Source organism: Phytophthora cinnamomi (assembly GCF_018691715.1).
Source record: "Phytophthora cinnamomi strain GKB4 chromosome Unknown Contig42, whole genome shotgun sequence".
Lineage (NCBI taxonomy): Eukaryota > Oomycota > Peronosporomycetes > Peronosporales > Peronosporaceae > Phytophthora > Phytophthora cinnamomi.
In genome coordinates, this window is record NW_027150975.1 from 456,484 (window position 1) to 471,840 (window position 15,357).

The following is a 15,357-nucleotide window of genomic DNA, read 5'->3' on the forward strand; positions in this document are numbered from 1 at the left end:
AGAAGCTCCATCTCTTCCTGGAAGAGTGCGTGATTGGGAGGGTAAAGCGTCACAAAGGATCCAAGAACACCAGCGAAAGGAAAACCACAATAGGGAGATCAAGTGTGAATGCATATGTTGCAGCGATGGTAGATCTTTGGAAGCAGCAAGCGCGAGCAAACATTAACAGCAATCCCTCACCTCGCGACGACGCCGTAACAGCACTGTTGAAGCTCACTCAGTTTGAAGAAGACGACAGAAAGCGGAAAAACTTTGCGGATCGCGGTGCTGACACCCTTCTTGACGGGTATACTACGATGGAGCAGCTTCAGCAGATATCTCATTTTTTTTGGACACCAGGACGCGATTCTGGTAAACGCTTGAGGAATCTCCTCGCGTTTTTGCTAAGTCATTACGCCTTAATGCGCGGAGAGTCCGCGCGTATGCTGGAGTTAGCAGCTTTACACGCCATTCTTCTTGAAAATGAGGGGTACAGTCCGTGCAGAGCACTGGTGATGGTGATGAGGCAGGGAAAAACCAACCAGGTTGGCCGCATTGAGTTTGGCGCTTGCATGCGCAGCAAATACGTTGAAATTTGCCCTCATGGATTGCTAGGGTTTTACTTGTTTTGGCGTTGGCATATCGATGGCGAGCCTTTCCCAGACTTTACATCTTCGGAAAGCTGGTACCCAACCAAGCTATTGAAAACGGGAAAGGATACTACCAAGGCAATGTCATACAAAACCCATAACGAGGCTATCACAGTGGCATTAAAATTCGTCGGTGTTCATAGTACAGCCAAGACACATGTTGACCGTGGCTCTGGGTCGCGCATGGCGGACTTAGCTGGTGCAAGCGAATCCCAAATTCGACGCCTTGGCAGGTGGAACAATCAAGCCATGCAGAAATGCTACCTCACATCGCTTCCTAGGGAGGCAATGCGCACATTGGCAGGTTTTGAGCCCGCGCGAGGGAGTTTTTTGTTGTCCGCGCATCTGTTGATCCACCTGTGGCACTGGAAAGACAAGTTTTCCCACAGGTAGAAGGATGGCAAGAAGCTATCAACACCGGGGGGGCGGAGCAGTCAATTGCGTCAGGTGGCTTTCTTGAACTATTACAATATCTGCGGAAGGTTGTGCTGCAAGATGCTGTTTTGCTGCAGGATATAGTACCAAACCACCCGATTTAGAAGCACAGCATATTTGCATCACAGCAGTTCAAAATCTTCAAGCAAAAGGCAAAGCAGCATTTGAGCACCCTGGAAGATCCTGCTGAACAGCGCTTACAGAAAGCTGTACCTGTTCTGAATGCGAAAATCGATGGCGTACATAATGATCTCAAAAGTGCGATATGTCAGGCGCGTTCAACGTTAGAAGCTGTTGAAGGCAGCCTTACCGATGTCCTGAAAGTGCTGGCTCCCCTTCAGGATGGTAAGGCAATCCTCCAAGTGCAGATTCTATCAGGAGACCAACCAAGTGCTCAGCTAGCAACCCCAGTTCAAGCGGCCTCGGTTTCTCCACTAACTCAGCGCAGCTCTAACGAGAGGCAACAGTACAAAATGCGCCGAGGATTGAAGACTGTACAACAATTGTGGAATGAATGGTCTCTTGGTATAGATGGTGACATCGCTGTACGTGATCTCGAGTCGCAGTATGGAACTAAATGGTGTGATTCCGAGGAACGCCGGTTTTTTAATCGTCGGCGTCGTGTTTTGGATCTTGTAATTGCTGTTGCAAACACTGTACAAAGCTCATCTTCAATACCAGAACAAGTTGCGATTCAAATATCTGTGGCTGCTATTGAAAAGTGCCGTCGATCGCGGAAGAAGTCGTTGAACTGGGTCTCTCAAAATACAGAAATGATTAAAGATGAAGTTGAGGCCGATGCAATCGCATGCCTCTAGCGTCCCAAATATTGCTGTGCAAGATGGCGTGAGGTTCAGATTTACTCGACCCCTAATTCAGATTAACTCGACCTCGTGTCAAATTAACTCGACCGCCAATTCAGACTAACTCGACCTCGTTTCATATTAACTCGACCAATTCCAAATAAGTCGACCATGAAGTCAAAATAAGTCGACCAGGGAGTCAGAATAAGTCGAATATTCTCAGCCTTCCATTACAGCTTTTCTTCGGGAACAAGGAGCACGAGAGATGGTTCGTTCCTGCGTAAATCTACCGTTGAAGGAGAAGCTTGTGCGACTGAGAAAGTGGAGACAGCACCCCGAATGGAGTACTGAGGTAGCTGGAAAGATGTTAAAAGTATCCAAAGGCACTCTTTCTGGCTGGCGTAAGCGGTACTGGGACGATCTGGACCGAGACCTCGATGCGAAAGTCGGCGATCGAATGCGTGCAAAAGGAGGGGGGGCGCGTCCATAAGCTCGCCCCATTTGAATTAAGAGTGTTGGAATATTACGACAAATGCTTATTAGAGGATGGACGCTGCACGCCAAGTGACCTGCTGGCATACTGCAGCAGAATTGAGGAATTTGCTCGTTGGAAGGAAAACACACAGAAGACATGGGTGCGGCGATTCATTGATCGATACCGAGAGCAGAAGCAGAGTAATGGGAGTTCCTCAGCGGAGATACGTGAAGGCAATGCTCGTGAGACTGGAAAGGGTATCAGCACTGTTGATCAAGAAGTCGCAGTCAACAACGCGGCAAATATCAGTGGTGACGTCGATTTATTGGGCACTCGTGTTGCAGATGATGAAAGTGACGAAAGTGATGAATGTGATAGCGATGTGGATATGGTGGCTGCTAGCGAAGCCAGTGGTGACTTAGTTACTAATGATGCAGTTGATGATAGCATGGCTCGTGATGCACAGCTCGAAGACGATGCGATCGCAAAAGAAATGTGTGGTGCCTGTCGTGAAGGCAAAGAACGTGCTCCCGAGATTGGTGAAGATGCAGGTGCCAGCCACTCTAGACAGGATGCTGCAGAACCTATAGTTCTAGATGGAAGCAAAAATGAAAACGACGCAAATGTGTCTGGTGGTGGAGTTGCTGCAGCTATCTCTGCAAAGGGTACTGGCAGTGCTCATCCTTCAAGTCATTTTTTCAGGAAGCGGTATGCTAAAAGTGTTCCCTTGGTGACGTGGACGGATTCACAGCGTGCGCTTACAATCCATGTTTTCTCCGACGACTTGGACAGCTTATTGCAGGGTGCAACAACAACTGAATCATCGTTAGATTATTTCATCTTTCGATATATGGCACAAAAGAATAACATCGTATGCCCTTGTGGATCTGGCTTGTTTGGTGAGATCGAATTAGCGTACAATATGGGCAACCCCGTCAAGAAACGACGGGGAATTCGTGCTGCTATTAGTGCTTTTGACTGGAAATCGTATCGCTATGTGCTACTCCCAATATCTGGTGGGAACCACTGGAATTTTGTGATCATTGAGAATGCTACGCAACAAGGCCAAGCAAAAGCATATCACATCAACTCATTAAAGGGCGCCCACAGTACCGAGTATGTATTCGTGATTCTGCAGTGGTTTTTCGCTCACGCTCTCACCATCAATGACACCTCATCTCTAGTGTTCGAATGGAGTACATATGCGTATAAGACGAAGCCTCAGCAGTCGAATTGCTTGGACTGCGGAATATACATGCTTTTCTACATGGATGTGATTGCAAGCATGATTTCGAGGTTTGAGCCAACTTCTATTACTGATGAGATCGAGAAATGGACGCGTGGTGGGTTGAATACAACGAAGGCAGAAAACTTTCGAGCGCTTCTACACAAAAAGATCCTCGACGATATGCATTAGGTCTCTTCTCCTGTGTAGCTTGTTTGCTTTAGTCTTAGTTAATATGAATTTCGTCGTGTTAATGTGAATTTTGTTCGAGTAAATGTGAACCTCGTCCGACTTATAGTGAATCTCGTCCGACTTATAGTGAATCTTGTCCGAGTTAATGTGAATCCAGTTCGAGTTAATGTGAATCTGCTTCGGATTGGGAGATATTCACGTCAGGTCCTCCGCTCCATAGAAACCCTCTTAGGACCGGGACCGAGACCCTGTTTGTGGAAGGGATGATAATCCCTCATTAGTGCAAGGGATCGAAGCGCTGAATGTTGGTTTGACCGTTTAGAAAAGAAAGCATATGCGATCCACTTCCAGCATTGTGCTCTGCAATCCGGGTCGTTCGGGTGCATCGTTAGAATCATCGAAGCCTTCTCGGATGTCTGATTAAGCACCATAGCCGAAGCCATAGCCTCGTAGTCGCGACTTGTGAGCTGAGGCTCACAATTCAAATTAATCTCTCCAATTTGATGTTGTGGTGACTCCAGACTGGACGAATTGATCTCCGTTCCATCTAGTTGAACGCGTCGACGAGTACGATCGAAAACACTTCCCACCAGGTTTCCAAACGATCTAATGTACTCGCGCTTGTCATCTACCACTCGAGAGCCTTCCATCGTGAGTGCTACGCGAGAGAACCACACGTTTTCTCGAATTAACTTTTGTACCTTCTTCGATGTCCGCGATATATCCATCATGATGCCGATGTCTGCATTCATGGGCTCCAGCACGAACACGCATCGGATTGATCCAGCGGCCACACTCTTCAGGTCTTGTGGCCGGCTTAACTTGTGCCAACCCTTCCGGATGATCTTTTCAGCTTTCTGCACTTCAAGTAGCATCTCCAAATGATCATTTTGCGAGCAACCCGGATACGTCACTTGGACTGGGATTTTAATATCGAGAGGCGGCTGGCCCATACCAATATTTCCCACATCTGTAATTTTCTTCAGTGCATGCACATACGCTGGAGTAGGATGCTCGAGCTGTTGAGCGCCGCAAAACTCCACTAAGTCGAAGCGACCTGATATTGGATTTCTCTTGAGGTTGAGGATTAGAGAAAATTGAGCAGGAATGACCTCCTCATACTGGGCATCCCCCTCTTCACCCAGACTAAGGTCGCAATAGCGCTCCAGTATGAACCTCCAGCCAGCGTAGTCGACGTGAGCCACCGTTGCGAGCAGCGCCAAGGCCTCGCGCATATCTTGGATTTTCTTCTCTCTGTTGAGCTTGTCGTCGCTCATATACAGGTACAGCTGCAGATTTGGCTGGTTGAAGACACCGATGTTGGGCAATCGGCCGTAACTAAAGTTCCCCCTCAACGCCGAGCACCATGGGGCTAAAAAGCCCCAACGTCGCTAGTTTTGTCAAAGATTCCTTGACAATTCTGACCAATGAAAAAGTTCTCGGACCAGTCACGGGGTCTTGCAATCTGCAAGAACACTTCAGCTGGCACAGCAATGGAGTTGTCAGAACTATAGTATGTAAGGTTAATTTAAGGGTAATTCAAATGAGGTTATGAATGACCTATGCTGCAGAATTATTTTTTTTTGCATTTGGCATCAAGTGGATCTACCTCTCAAGTGGGACTACATGGTTGCTAGAATCCGGCATCTACTCGCTGTCGTCAAGGTAATTTATGCACCTTCGTGTTCATTCACCAGCGCGGTGCTGCGGTTAAATTTTGGGGATAAGAGTCGACCCCTACCAGTCGAGTGAAGGCGAGTTCAGCTGCAGTCTAGTCTGCCATGTGCCAAGGGGACAATTTTTCGGCCTCTCTTCAGTTGTCAGGCGTGGTGAAGTGTGCGTGTAGCAAACGAGGTTCTGTCGGCGATTGCCAAGCCGTTCAGAGGCCAGGACACTATGTAGCTGATTTCAGGCCAGAAGTAAATGTGTTTGCACGGTGCTCCTCAAGGACAAGTTTTTGAGCATACAACCCATCGTGTTGACAGGGCCCAAACAATGCTGCCCACCCACCAACATGATTGTCCTGTGGACGGGGCTCCTGTCCTACGCTGTGCGGGACTCTGAATTGCCTAGGTCGCCGTAGGCGGTGCGTCACACCAAGTTGACCATGATACATCTGTATCCGAGTTCGGAACTGTTATCAGATCCACCAGACGCAGAGACGCTGGTCGCTGCCAGCGTTTTGGTGTGCAATGTGTGCTGCTTGTGGAGTTGTTGCGAGCGCTCAAACTCTATAGCGGCGCATGCCGTGCGAGCACCATTTGAAATGGTAAGAGAAACGATCCATTTGTCGTGCTCTATTAAACCCGCCACCACCTACGTGTAGACTGCGCACGCAGATCGATTGCAGCTGCACCAAGCTGGCAAAGCTCGGTCGCGGCGTCAGTAAACCCTTGCCATACGGCGGCAGGATAGAGCTCGCCTTCGAAGCGTGGTTTGCAGTGGATGATGCAAACCGCTGCCCACAGGGGCGCTGGACTCCCGCCAGGAGATGCAAGGCGTGCGTTGGTAACCTTCCGCCCGAGACCAACGACCGACGCGCGCACATCCCGTGACTGTAGCCATGTTCCGACTACTTGAGTCGGTAGCCGGTTTCCGCAGCTTCAACCAAAAATTCTAAGATCGCATCTCGAGGACATCCCACGGTGTCCACCCGTTCGCCACCTTGCTCGAACGTCGGAGCAAAGCACTTGCACGCCTTGCAGTTTTGCTCGCTCGAGAGCTCGATTATGCAGGGCGGACGACCTGCCGCTGCCCCCGCACCGAATTGCCGAGAGATTTTATTCGGCGGCCATGCGGTGGTGCCGAAGGGATGGAGCCGCTCCGGATGACCGGCGGCAAAATTGAGAGAACGTCCTCGAGGTCTCGGCACCTTCGACAGCTCCATAACGTGGTGGTGCTCGCTGATATCTTTCTGTAAGCGGGCCGAAATTTTCTGACGAACCACGGCCAGCAAGCGCGACTCACCTCAGCCCAAATAGATCGGCCAAGAAAGAGCCGTGCGCCAGGATGACGAGCCCGGCCTAGTCGCATCGCTGCAGCTTGCTGGGCGCTATTGATAGCTGCTCGTCTGGCACGTCCAGGCAGCGGGCGACGGTGGTCAGCGCTATTGAAGACTCTGCGAGCGGCGACAACCTGCATGCGTCGCGTTGCAAAAATTAGCCGCCGAGGACGAGAGCCCGCCGGCTGGCCTCGCCTTGCGCGGGGCCGTTATTCAGCGTCGCTTCCTCGCTCGTGAGGTGGCTTCGGCGGCATTTTCCACGTAGCGCCGCTGCCTCCGCTTGCACACTGCGTTCAGGCGGGCAAGACGCAAGCGCACCGCGATCAAATCAGATACAGTCGCGGATTTTGCTTGAGAAAAAGTGCCTGCGCGCTTGTGAAAAAGTTTCCCGATGCGACAGCACTTTTGCTGTTGAAGCGAAGGCGCGCCGTCTCCAATATTTACATAAACTTTCCCCCAGATGGTCACCCCGCATCCGGCGGGTGACACTCGCTCAGATGGCAGCCTCTGCGCTGTCAAGGGCGAAGAGAGTCCCCACCGAGCCATACAAACAGAAATTTTACTTACACCTGTGCGGCTCACGGTCCCAAAATAGCGTCGCCAACTTCTAAAAAAGTCCGACAGTGGGATCCACCTCGTATACTGAGCCCAAGTGGTTCCGGCGCCTTACCCAGACCAAGCCAACTTTTAATCCCAGCACGTCCCTTTTATCGACCCAGAATCGCATTTCGGACGCCAATTTTTCGTCGACACACAGTCGGTCGCCACCCGGCCAAAAATTTGATCGCTCAGCGCCGAAACCAGCAGCTCATTTACCAAAGCGCCAGGCCGAGTGCAAGCCAAAGTTGCTCGCACCTGGCAGATAACTAGATCCCACACAGCCTCGAGCCACCCCCATCAGCAACCATAGCGGTCAGCCAGCGCTCGCTGTTCCAGCCCGTGAGCTTCGACGCCCCCAACATGCTGCTCGTGGACAAGCGCCCGCCGCCGAGCCTGCCCAGCCGCAAGCGCAAGATGGTCGTGCTGGGCGACGACTGCAGGGAGAAGCGCGCGCGCTGCAGCGGCGCCTGGACCGAGCTCGAGTACGAGATGGTGATGGAGGAGGCCACGCTGCTGCGCGAGGAGCTGGAGCTGCTGCTCTTTGTGGCCGCCGACCTCTGCCGAGACCTGCGCTGCGACGACGCGCCCGTGCGCAGCTTCGCCGCCACGCTGGAGCAGGTCGGCGAGCTCCTGGCCGCGCCGCAGCCGCTCACCGTGCCGCAGATCCGCGAGATGTGCCAGCAGATGCTCGCCATGATGCAGTACCTGTGCCGCGTGCACTACAGCCACTTCGCGCTCGTGGATATGCAGGACCAGCTCCGCGAGTGCCGCAACCGCTTCATGCTCTTCATCTGCAAGAACGCCGCCATGATCGGGCTCTAGACACGCCCAGCAACCACGCCCACCCACAACCTAACTTATGGGCGTCCGTCAGTCACCTCGACGCCCTGTATCAGTAATTTGCCACACTAGGGGCTAGCGACCTCACGTAATATATCGCTCCGTTTCAGTCGACGTTTTGCCTTGCGTTTCTGACGCCAGGTGCAGCTCTTGTCAACGGCGCTGCAATTTGTGGGAAGTGCTCTTGAGCCTAGGGGCCAGTCCAGAAGCTGTTGTTGTAGACCTTCATAGCGGATAAAGGGAAAACCTACACAACTCAGGTAGTTGCAGTAGCTCAATTGTTTGGCTGTAGAACGCTTGGGCAACGGTAAAACGATACAACTTTAAGGACCAAAGGTGCGGCTACATGCGCGACACTGGTCGCTGAACTGTGGTGGCTCTGGCCTTGAACTCGGACACGAAGCGAGCAATCGTGCTGAAGTTCTGCTCGAGCGGAGAATCCTGGTTCTCCTCGTACTTGCATCTGAACCGCTGTTTCTGATAGAGAGGAACATACGCGTTAGTACCGAGGTGGCGGGCTACCTTGTGGTGGAAGAAATGATAAGCACTTACGCTGATTTCCATCTTGTCGAGGAGTTCTTGCCCTGCGCCCAGCTCGCTGTCAACTTCATCGGCAAACCGAGCAAAGGCTGTCCGCGACCGCGCTGCGCTCTCGGCTGCCTCTCGAGAAGCACTTGTCGATAAAGCCGCTTCAGCAAGCGATGTTGCGAGTCGGTGACCCTCGCGGAGTTGCTTCATTTCGGCTTTCATAGCGCTCACAGACACTCTCGAGCTCAATAGGACCTGGTTGATTTCCTCGTAGAACTCCAAGAGGTAGTTGTCTTCGTCAGTCGTGTCCCCGTAATCTTGCTGTAAGCACGCACCGATTAGAACTTGCGTCGCGTCCACATTCACCGATAACATGATCATTGAGGACTCGTACCTCAATGAACTCCACAAACGAATCAAACAGCGTTTTCGTTGGCTCGATGAACGATTTCGTTGTCGTAAGCGAAAGCAGCGACTCCAGCGAAAAGCTTCGAGAGTACATCGTCTCTGCATCTTGTCCGTTGACGAAATTGCCGAAGTCCCGCAGCGCCCACATCATTCTCAGGAATTTGTTGCTCGAATGGAGCTGGTTCAGAGCCCTCGTCACAAGTTGTGCCATTTGCCTTCAGTCAAACAATATGTGGTGAGATCACTACAAGTAAAGCATGCTCGTGAACAAGACCTACTTCAGTTCGTGCGCGCGCGAAGCAAACTCCAATTTGAACAGGAGACACTCCAGTTTTTCCTTCACCATGGGAACTGCACGGATTGCTACGAAGAATCGCTCGCTCTGCACGGAATTCAAATATACAAACAGGATCATTAGAATCAAGTCGTTAGTTGTTCAGCCTTTTAAACACTTACAATCCCCAGACCAGCGTTCTCCTCCAACAACTCATTTAGCACGAGCTGCTCGGTCATGCTTGGCCACATTGCAAGGATCGTCTTAAGATCCGCGTTCTTGAGGTAGACAGCAGTCAGATCGTTCAGGTCTTCGGCCACTTTCGCGAATGGTGTCTTGATGCGCCGCACGGCCAGCTCGAAAGTCAGGCCTTTTCGGCCCTTCATCATTCGCACACATCCTCGTGTCACCGTTCGAGAGCGTTTCTGGGCCGCCGAAGTCAGATTTGCATGCCGACCAGCTGAGACACAAGCAGCGTTACTGGAGCCGAGGTTGACCATGCTGGTATAATGCATAAGAAGATCTGACTTTATCGCGTCCGAGATCCGCCGCGTAGCTCCCTTTTCAGTGCGCTGAGTCCAAGCTGACACTTCTAGAAGAAGAAGTGGGGCTCGTTTCTCGTCTGGAACTTGTGCCCAATGCCATCTCTTCCGCGATATATGCGGCGTCCGTGGAGCTGATGGTGCTGGCTTTGGAGTGGATTTCATGTAGACTTGTCCTTTAGGTACAGGACCGTTGAGACCAGCCGGGTTAATGCCATCCTTTCGCATTCTGTCCTCCACAGCCACACGAGGGATACCGAATTTGAGCATTTTCTTGAAGCGCTCAAATGGGTCTTCCTGCGCAGGGGCTTTTTCGTCCAGCGATGGTGTCGGACTGTCACCGTCGGTGCGATTTGCTTGTGATGCATCATTCTGGGAACTCAAATACATTAGACACTTCAGCCTGGAGTGTTATCTGAGCAGGTCTGTACCTCGTGCTCCACATCCTCCTCACTCGCATCTCTGGAGTCATCCTTTCTTACGTCGCAAGTAATAACATGGATCATTTAGTATAAGAAATCGAGAACGGGAATCAGACACGTACCCCGATCCATCTGCGAATACTATCTCGGTATGACTGTCGCTCGGCTTCTTGGGCACGTAACTCTGCGAGGAACATGATGCCTCAGTTCGGGTAGCTATCGATCTTTTGCGAAGCCGGTGAACTGAAGAATGAGGGCATTTGCGCAGCGGTGAGCTGCACAAAAACGTAGAGAACCAACGCCACTGCCTTTCTCGAAATTGACAGCGAAAGCGGGAACCAGCCGTGGGCCTACCTTTCAGTGCAGCCTTTCTTGATCCTTCAGCTCTTGATCTCCACCGCCTTGTAGAGCTCTAGCTTGACTTGCCTGAAGCGGCTGTGTAGTATAATATACTCATATTATGAGCTTCATAGAAATCATTTCCGATTGTCATGGTCTAAAAAGCATAGTCAAATTTTTGGGGGTTATGTGGCTTGAGTACGCACTTCCTTGCACTCTTTGCCTTCGACTGTGCAGCCTGATAATCTGGACTTCCTTGCAGAGCTTTGGTCGTATCTAGCGCTCATTGCAGTCCCTCAATCTAGGAGTAATACTGACGCTGCACGTTTTCAAGCACATCCCGACACGGTACAACAGCGCGAAGCTTGATGCACATCAGGAATGCCCCTGCAAGTTTACGGTGGAGAGAATACACCTCTTGCGGCGGAGGTGTCAAACGGCCGTGCATGAAGACTTCAGTGTGCTGGCCGAGTCGAGTCGTGAGCTTGCTCTTCTGGAAATCAAACGGTTCATGCGACCGGAAAGGTTCGCCAACAACCATTCCTGCGGCAACGTGGGCGCGCATCATTGCAGGAGACTCGTCGCCCGTGAGGAAGTGCATCTTGATCGAATAGTCTACCAGCGTCTTCTCATCTTCATTTGCGGCAGACCACACGATGTTGAAGTAGTCATCGACGAACGACTTTGGATACTCGCGAGCGGCGCCGAAGTCTACAAGTCCAATCGTATCCGTCGACGCGTTATACATGAAATTGCTCCAGTTCGGGTCTGTTTGCATGAAGCGCCAGTTGAACAGCTCGTGGATTGTGAGCTCGAGAATGCGACGAGCAATGCTGTTGCGCACGTCTTGCGAAAGGTGTACGGCCTTGTCGACCGCAACTCCGGAGATCAGCTGCGTCGTCAGAATGCGCGAAGTAGATAGCTCACGGTACACTCGTGGCACGACGTACTTCTCGCCCATTCCGCTCTGCTCGATTAGCTCCCTAAATCGCTCTTGGTTCTCAGCCTCGGTAAGGTAGTCACACTCGGCCGTGAGCTCCTCCTTGCCCACACGGATGATCTCATCAATGTACAGTCCGCGCGGCAGAATGTTGGTGTACGTCACCAATCTCTTCAAATTCGACAGGTCGCTACCAATAGACTCGGCCACACCAGGGTACTGGATCTTGATCGCCACGCGCTCACCGTTCAACAGTGTAGCGCGGTGCACCTACACAACATTCAGCCAAACAACCCAAAGCAACACGAAATCACGACGTCGTTCGCCAAGCAAAAGCATCACGACCACGCAAGCGGGTACCTGCCCGATGGACGCAGCGGCGATAGGGACGTCGTCGAACTCCTGGAATTTGCTGCGCCAGTCCTCTCCAAGTTCCGTCTCGAGCTGGTGGTGCAGCTGGTCCTTCGGCATCACGTGAGCACTAGCAACAAAACACATCCAATAAATCACGGACTCAACAACCACCCAAATCACCGACACAACTCACTTTTCACGGACGCGATCGAGCGCGACCGCGAGCTTGGACGGGATCATGGCCTCGTCCTGGATGCTCAGCATCTGCCCGAGCTTGAGCGCCGCGCCTCTCATGGTGCACAGCGTCTCCGCCAGCTTCTCCGCGTTCGAGTCCGACACGAGCGCGTTGTACGTCCCGTTCTTGCCGCCGCTGCGGACGATCTCGGCCGCCGTGCCCACCGCCAGCCTGGCCGCGAGGCCTCCGAAGCCCAGGATGCGGGACAGCGGCGACGACGGCACGTGCTTCTCCTCCCACACGCGGCGCGGCGGCTCCTCGTCCAGCGCAGGCGGAGTGACGGTCTTCTGCACGGGCTCGGGGGTCTTCAGCACGGGCTCGGGGGTCTTCAGCAGGGGCTCGGGGGCATGGATCTTCTCCGCTTGCGCCTTGATCTTGGGCTCCCGCGGCGCGGGCGTCTGCACCTGCTGCTTCAGCACTGGAGCCGCCTCCTGCGTCTTCTGCTCGGGCTGCGACGGCGCGGCGCCGTCGCCGTTGAGGAAGTAGGGCACGAGGCGCGCCAGCTCCGACGCGTGCTTGGACAGCTGCGCGCTCTTGGCCGCCACCTCGGGGCCCTGGGCGCGCGCCAGCTGCTCCGCCACCTTGCCGGCGCCCTGCAGCACGCGCGCGAAGTCCTGCGTCCACATCGTCGTGTGCGGCTGCGGATCGAGTGCTGCTTGGAGTGTTGGTCTCTGCGCGTGTCAAATAGCGAGTAACGGGTGTGGTGTGCGCCACACGAAAGTCAACGGTACTCGACTAAGTGCGACTGGATCATCCCCCCCATCGAGCTTCAACACAACAACAAGCAGCAGCAAGCAGCAACGACGATGGCCGGTGCGTCTGCTGAGGCGCTCGAGGCTCGGCTGGCCGTGGATCTAACGCTGCGTTTGTGTGTTGCGACGACGTAGAGCAAGTCCGAGCGTCTCACCTGCTGATCAAGCACAGCGGCTCGCGTCGCCCTGGTACGCACAGGGCGTCAGATAAGTTCTACTGGGGCGAGGAGTGGCCTGCTGACCTTTGTGCCTGTCGTGTGCAGCGTCGCGCCTGTCGAACAACATCACGCGCTCCAAGGAGGAGGCCATCGCCCAGCTGCTCCGTACGGCGGACTGCACCTGGTTGAGAACTGTAGAGAGGAGGAAGAGCTGACTGATTCCGCTGTTGTGACGCGCAGAGCTGCGCGCGCAGATCGTGTCGGGCCAGGCCAAGTTCGAGGACCTGGCGGTGCAGTACAGCGACTGCAACAGGTCCGACCCCTGTGCAACTATCTTAGACTGACGGTAGTTTGAGGGACTCATGGTGTATTGTTGTTGTACACAGCGGCACTCGCGGCGGCGACCTGGGACCGTTCGGCCGCGGCATGATGCAGAAGCCCTTCGAGGACGCCACGTGAGTGGCTCCCACCTGGTCTGGGGTGGCAATTGCTCGTGGGGATCTGACGATGTGTTCTTGGTCTGGCTGTGACTGCAAAGGTTTGCGCTGAACGTGGGCGAGCTGAGCGACGTCGTGGACACGGACAGCGGTGTGCACATCATCCTGCGCACGGCGTAAATGGGACTACATGTTGTGGCCCACCTGCATCAAGTGTGAAGACGTCTTTGACGGCGGTGGTGCAAGTAGGGCTCTGCAGTATAACAGCTTTTCAAACACGAAGTGGTTAAATCGATTCACGGGATGAAACTCCGTTGGTGATGATTCTCAATACTGTACTGTGATAAATGGGCCAGATACATGTATGCGGTCCCACGACGACACCTTCAGCTTGCTTGGGCCATCTTGCGCTCGTAGAGCATCACGTCACTACGTCTACGTTGCCGCTGCACAATGGACTTCAGCGGGAACAGCTTGGAGACGGATGCCAGAGGACTGGCGGAGGACTGCAGATCCTGCTCGTATGCCGGCGAAGCATCCTTCACTTGGAGCTTGCAATCGAAAGTGTCGTCGTCAATTCGAACAATCCATTGGAGACTGCTGTCCTTGATGATTTTCTTGAAAAAGGCATGCAATTTCGCTGTCTCCTGCTGGATATGTTTCGAGAAGCTGCCGAATGGCTCCTCTTTGGGAAGTGTTGGGATTTTGACGCCCGGGTTCTCTCGTTGAGTGGTTTCCGCCCATTCATACAAAGCCTTGTAGCTGAACCACACGAGCAGAGTGTTGTGAACGTGTGTCCTTATCTGAAGCTGGAACTCGGTGTACCTTTGCTGCCGAATTTGACTGCCCACGACTCGCACTGATACAACGTCTGCGTAGTCCAGCGCGTTACAGTTCCTGGTGGGAATACTCCACGCTTTCGTTCGCAAAGCTAGCATCGGGAGACTTCGCGATTTATTGCGACGCTTGTAGACACACGTGTCATCGTCTACACGGATGCCCCATTGAAGGTGGTGAGCATTGGCCGCCGCTTCCAGGAACTGGTTCAGCTTGATGATTCGCTCTTGAATGATCTTCTCTGAGAAGTTGCCGAATATCTGCTTGCTGGGCAACTCGGGCACGCTCTTTCGTGGGTGGCCTTGCTGAGTTTGCAGCGTTTCAGCTAACTTCCTGAATGTGCTGTAGCGGTGCCACACGAACAATGTGCCACGGTTGTCAGTCTCGAGCTGCATTTTGTACTCGACAAACTGCTGGTTGTCACGGTAGGCGATGCGACTCTCGATGATTTTTGCCGACAGCAGAGCGATCTCCTTCTTCTTCTCCAGTTTGTTCTCCAGCTCCAACACCTGTTGCCGCAGGTGTTCGTTCTCGATTCTCAACTGTTCGTCTAGGGCTGCCTTCTTGCTCTCGATGCTTTCGCTCTTGGCCAAGTCGGCGGTCAGTTGCTCTCGGAGCCAAATGTTTTGAGCCACCAGCTCCCGGTTCAGCTCCAGTACCGCCTCGGCCACTTGAGGCACGCAGTTCGCTGCAGGATTCGCCCGAGGAGGCGACGGGGGAGGCATCCGATGATCATTACAGCTTCGTCCCCCAAGGTGGCTAGCACGTGCTTGTTTCTTCATGACCTCGTAGCGTCTCGAGATCGTCGCCGTCTGCAACTTGTGCGCTACCTGGCAAAAAAGCGACTGAACCGCATCTCATGGAGCTCCGAGCGGCGTCTCGTGCGGGAAAATTCCGACTGAAACCACTTGCGCTGGTAAGTGAGAGGTGA

The 15,357-nt window shown here is 53.1% G+C and overlaps 5 protein-coding genes across 5 annotated transcripts; 2 read left to right on the top strand and 3 right to left on the bottom strand.

Moving 5' to 3' along the window:
* Positions 1–7,720: 7,720 nt before the first annotated feature.
* Positions 7,721–8,182, top strand: IUM83_14257 (uncharacterized protein; the record flags this gene model as incomplete). The annotated part of the gene is made up of 1 exon (XM_067938985.1): positions 7,721–8,182. The coding sequence occupies one exon, from the start codon at positions 7,721–7,723 to the stop codon at positions 8,180–8,182; it is 462 nt and encodes a 153-aa protein (XP_067790962.1).
* Positions 8,183–8,542: 360 nt separating this feature from the next.
* Positions 8,543–9,799, bottom strand: IUM83_14258 (forminhomology 2 domaincontaining protein; the record flags this gene model as incomplete). Its single annotated transcript, XM_067938986.1, has 5 exons — positions 8,543–8,677; positions 8,753–9,049; positions 9,123–9,351; positions 9,415–9,518; positions 9,593–9,799. The coding sequence occupies 5 exons, from the start codon at positions 9,797–9,799 to the stop codon at positions 8,543–8,545; spliced, it is 972 nt and encodes a 323-aa protein (XP_067790961.1).
* A 1,215-nt stretch (positions 9,800–11,014) lies between these two features.
* Positions 11,015–12,868, bottom strand: IUM83_14259 (Atypical/ABC1/ABC1-A protein kinase; the record flags this gene model as incomplete). Its single annotated transcript, XM_067938987.1, has 2 exons — positions 11,015–11,923; positions 12,212–12,868. The coding sequence occupies 2 exons, from the start codon at positions 12,866–12,868 to the stop codon at positions 11,015–11,017; spliced, it is 1,566 nt and encodes a 521-aa protein (XP_067791133.1).
* Positions 12,869–13,048: 180 nt separating this feature from the next.
* IUM83_14260 (Peptidyl-prolyl cis-trans isomerase pin1) lies at positions 13,049–13,769 on the top strand (the record flags this gene model as incomplete). Its single annotated transcript, XM_067938988.1, has 6 exons — positions 13,049–13,055; positions 13,130–13,183; positions 13,258–13,317; positions 13,393–13,465; positions 13,539–13,607; positions 13,691–13,769. The coding sequence occupies 6 exons, from the start codon at positions 13,049–13,051 to the stop codon at positions 13,767–13,769; spliced, it is 342 nt and encodes a 113-aa protein (XP_067791056.1).
* Positions 13,770–13,975: 206 nt separating this feature from the next.
* On the bottom strand, positions 13,976–15,151 carry IUM83_14261 (Myosin-like protein; the record flags this gene model as incomplete). The annotated part of the gene is made up of 1 exon (XM_067938989.1): positions 13,976–15,151. One exon carries the CDS (start codon positions 15,149–15,151, stop codon positions 13,976–13,978), a length of 1,176 nt encoding a protein of 391 aa, XP_067791055.1.
* Positions 15,152–15,357: the final 206 nt, after the last annotated feature.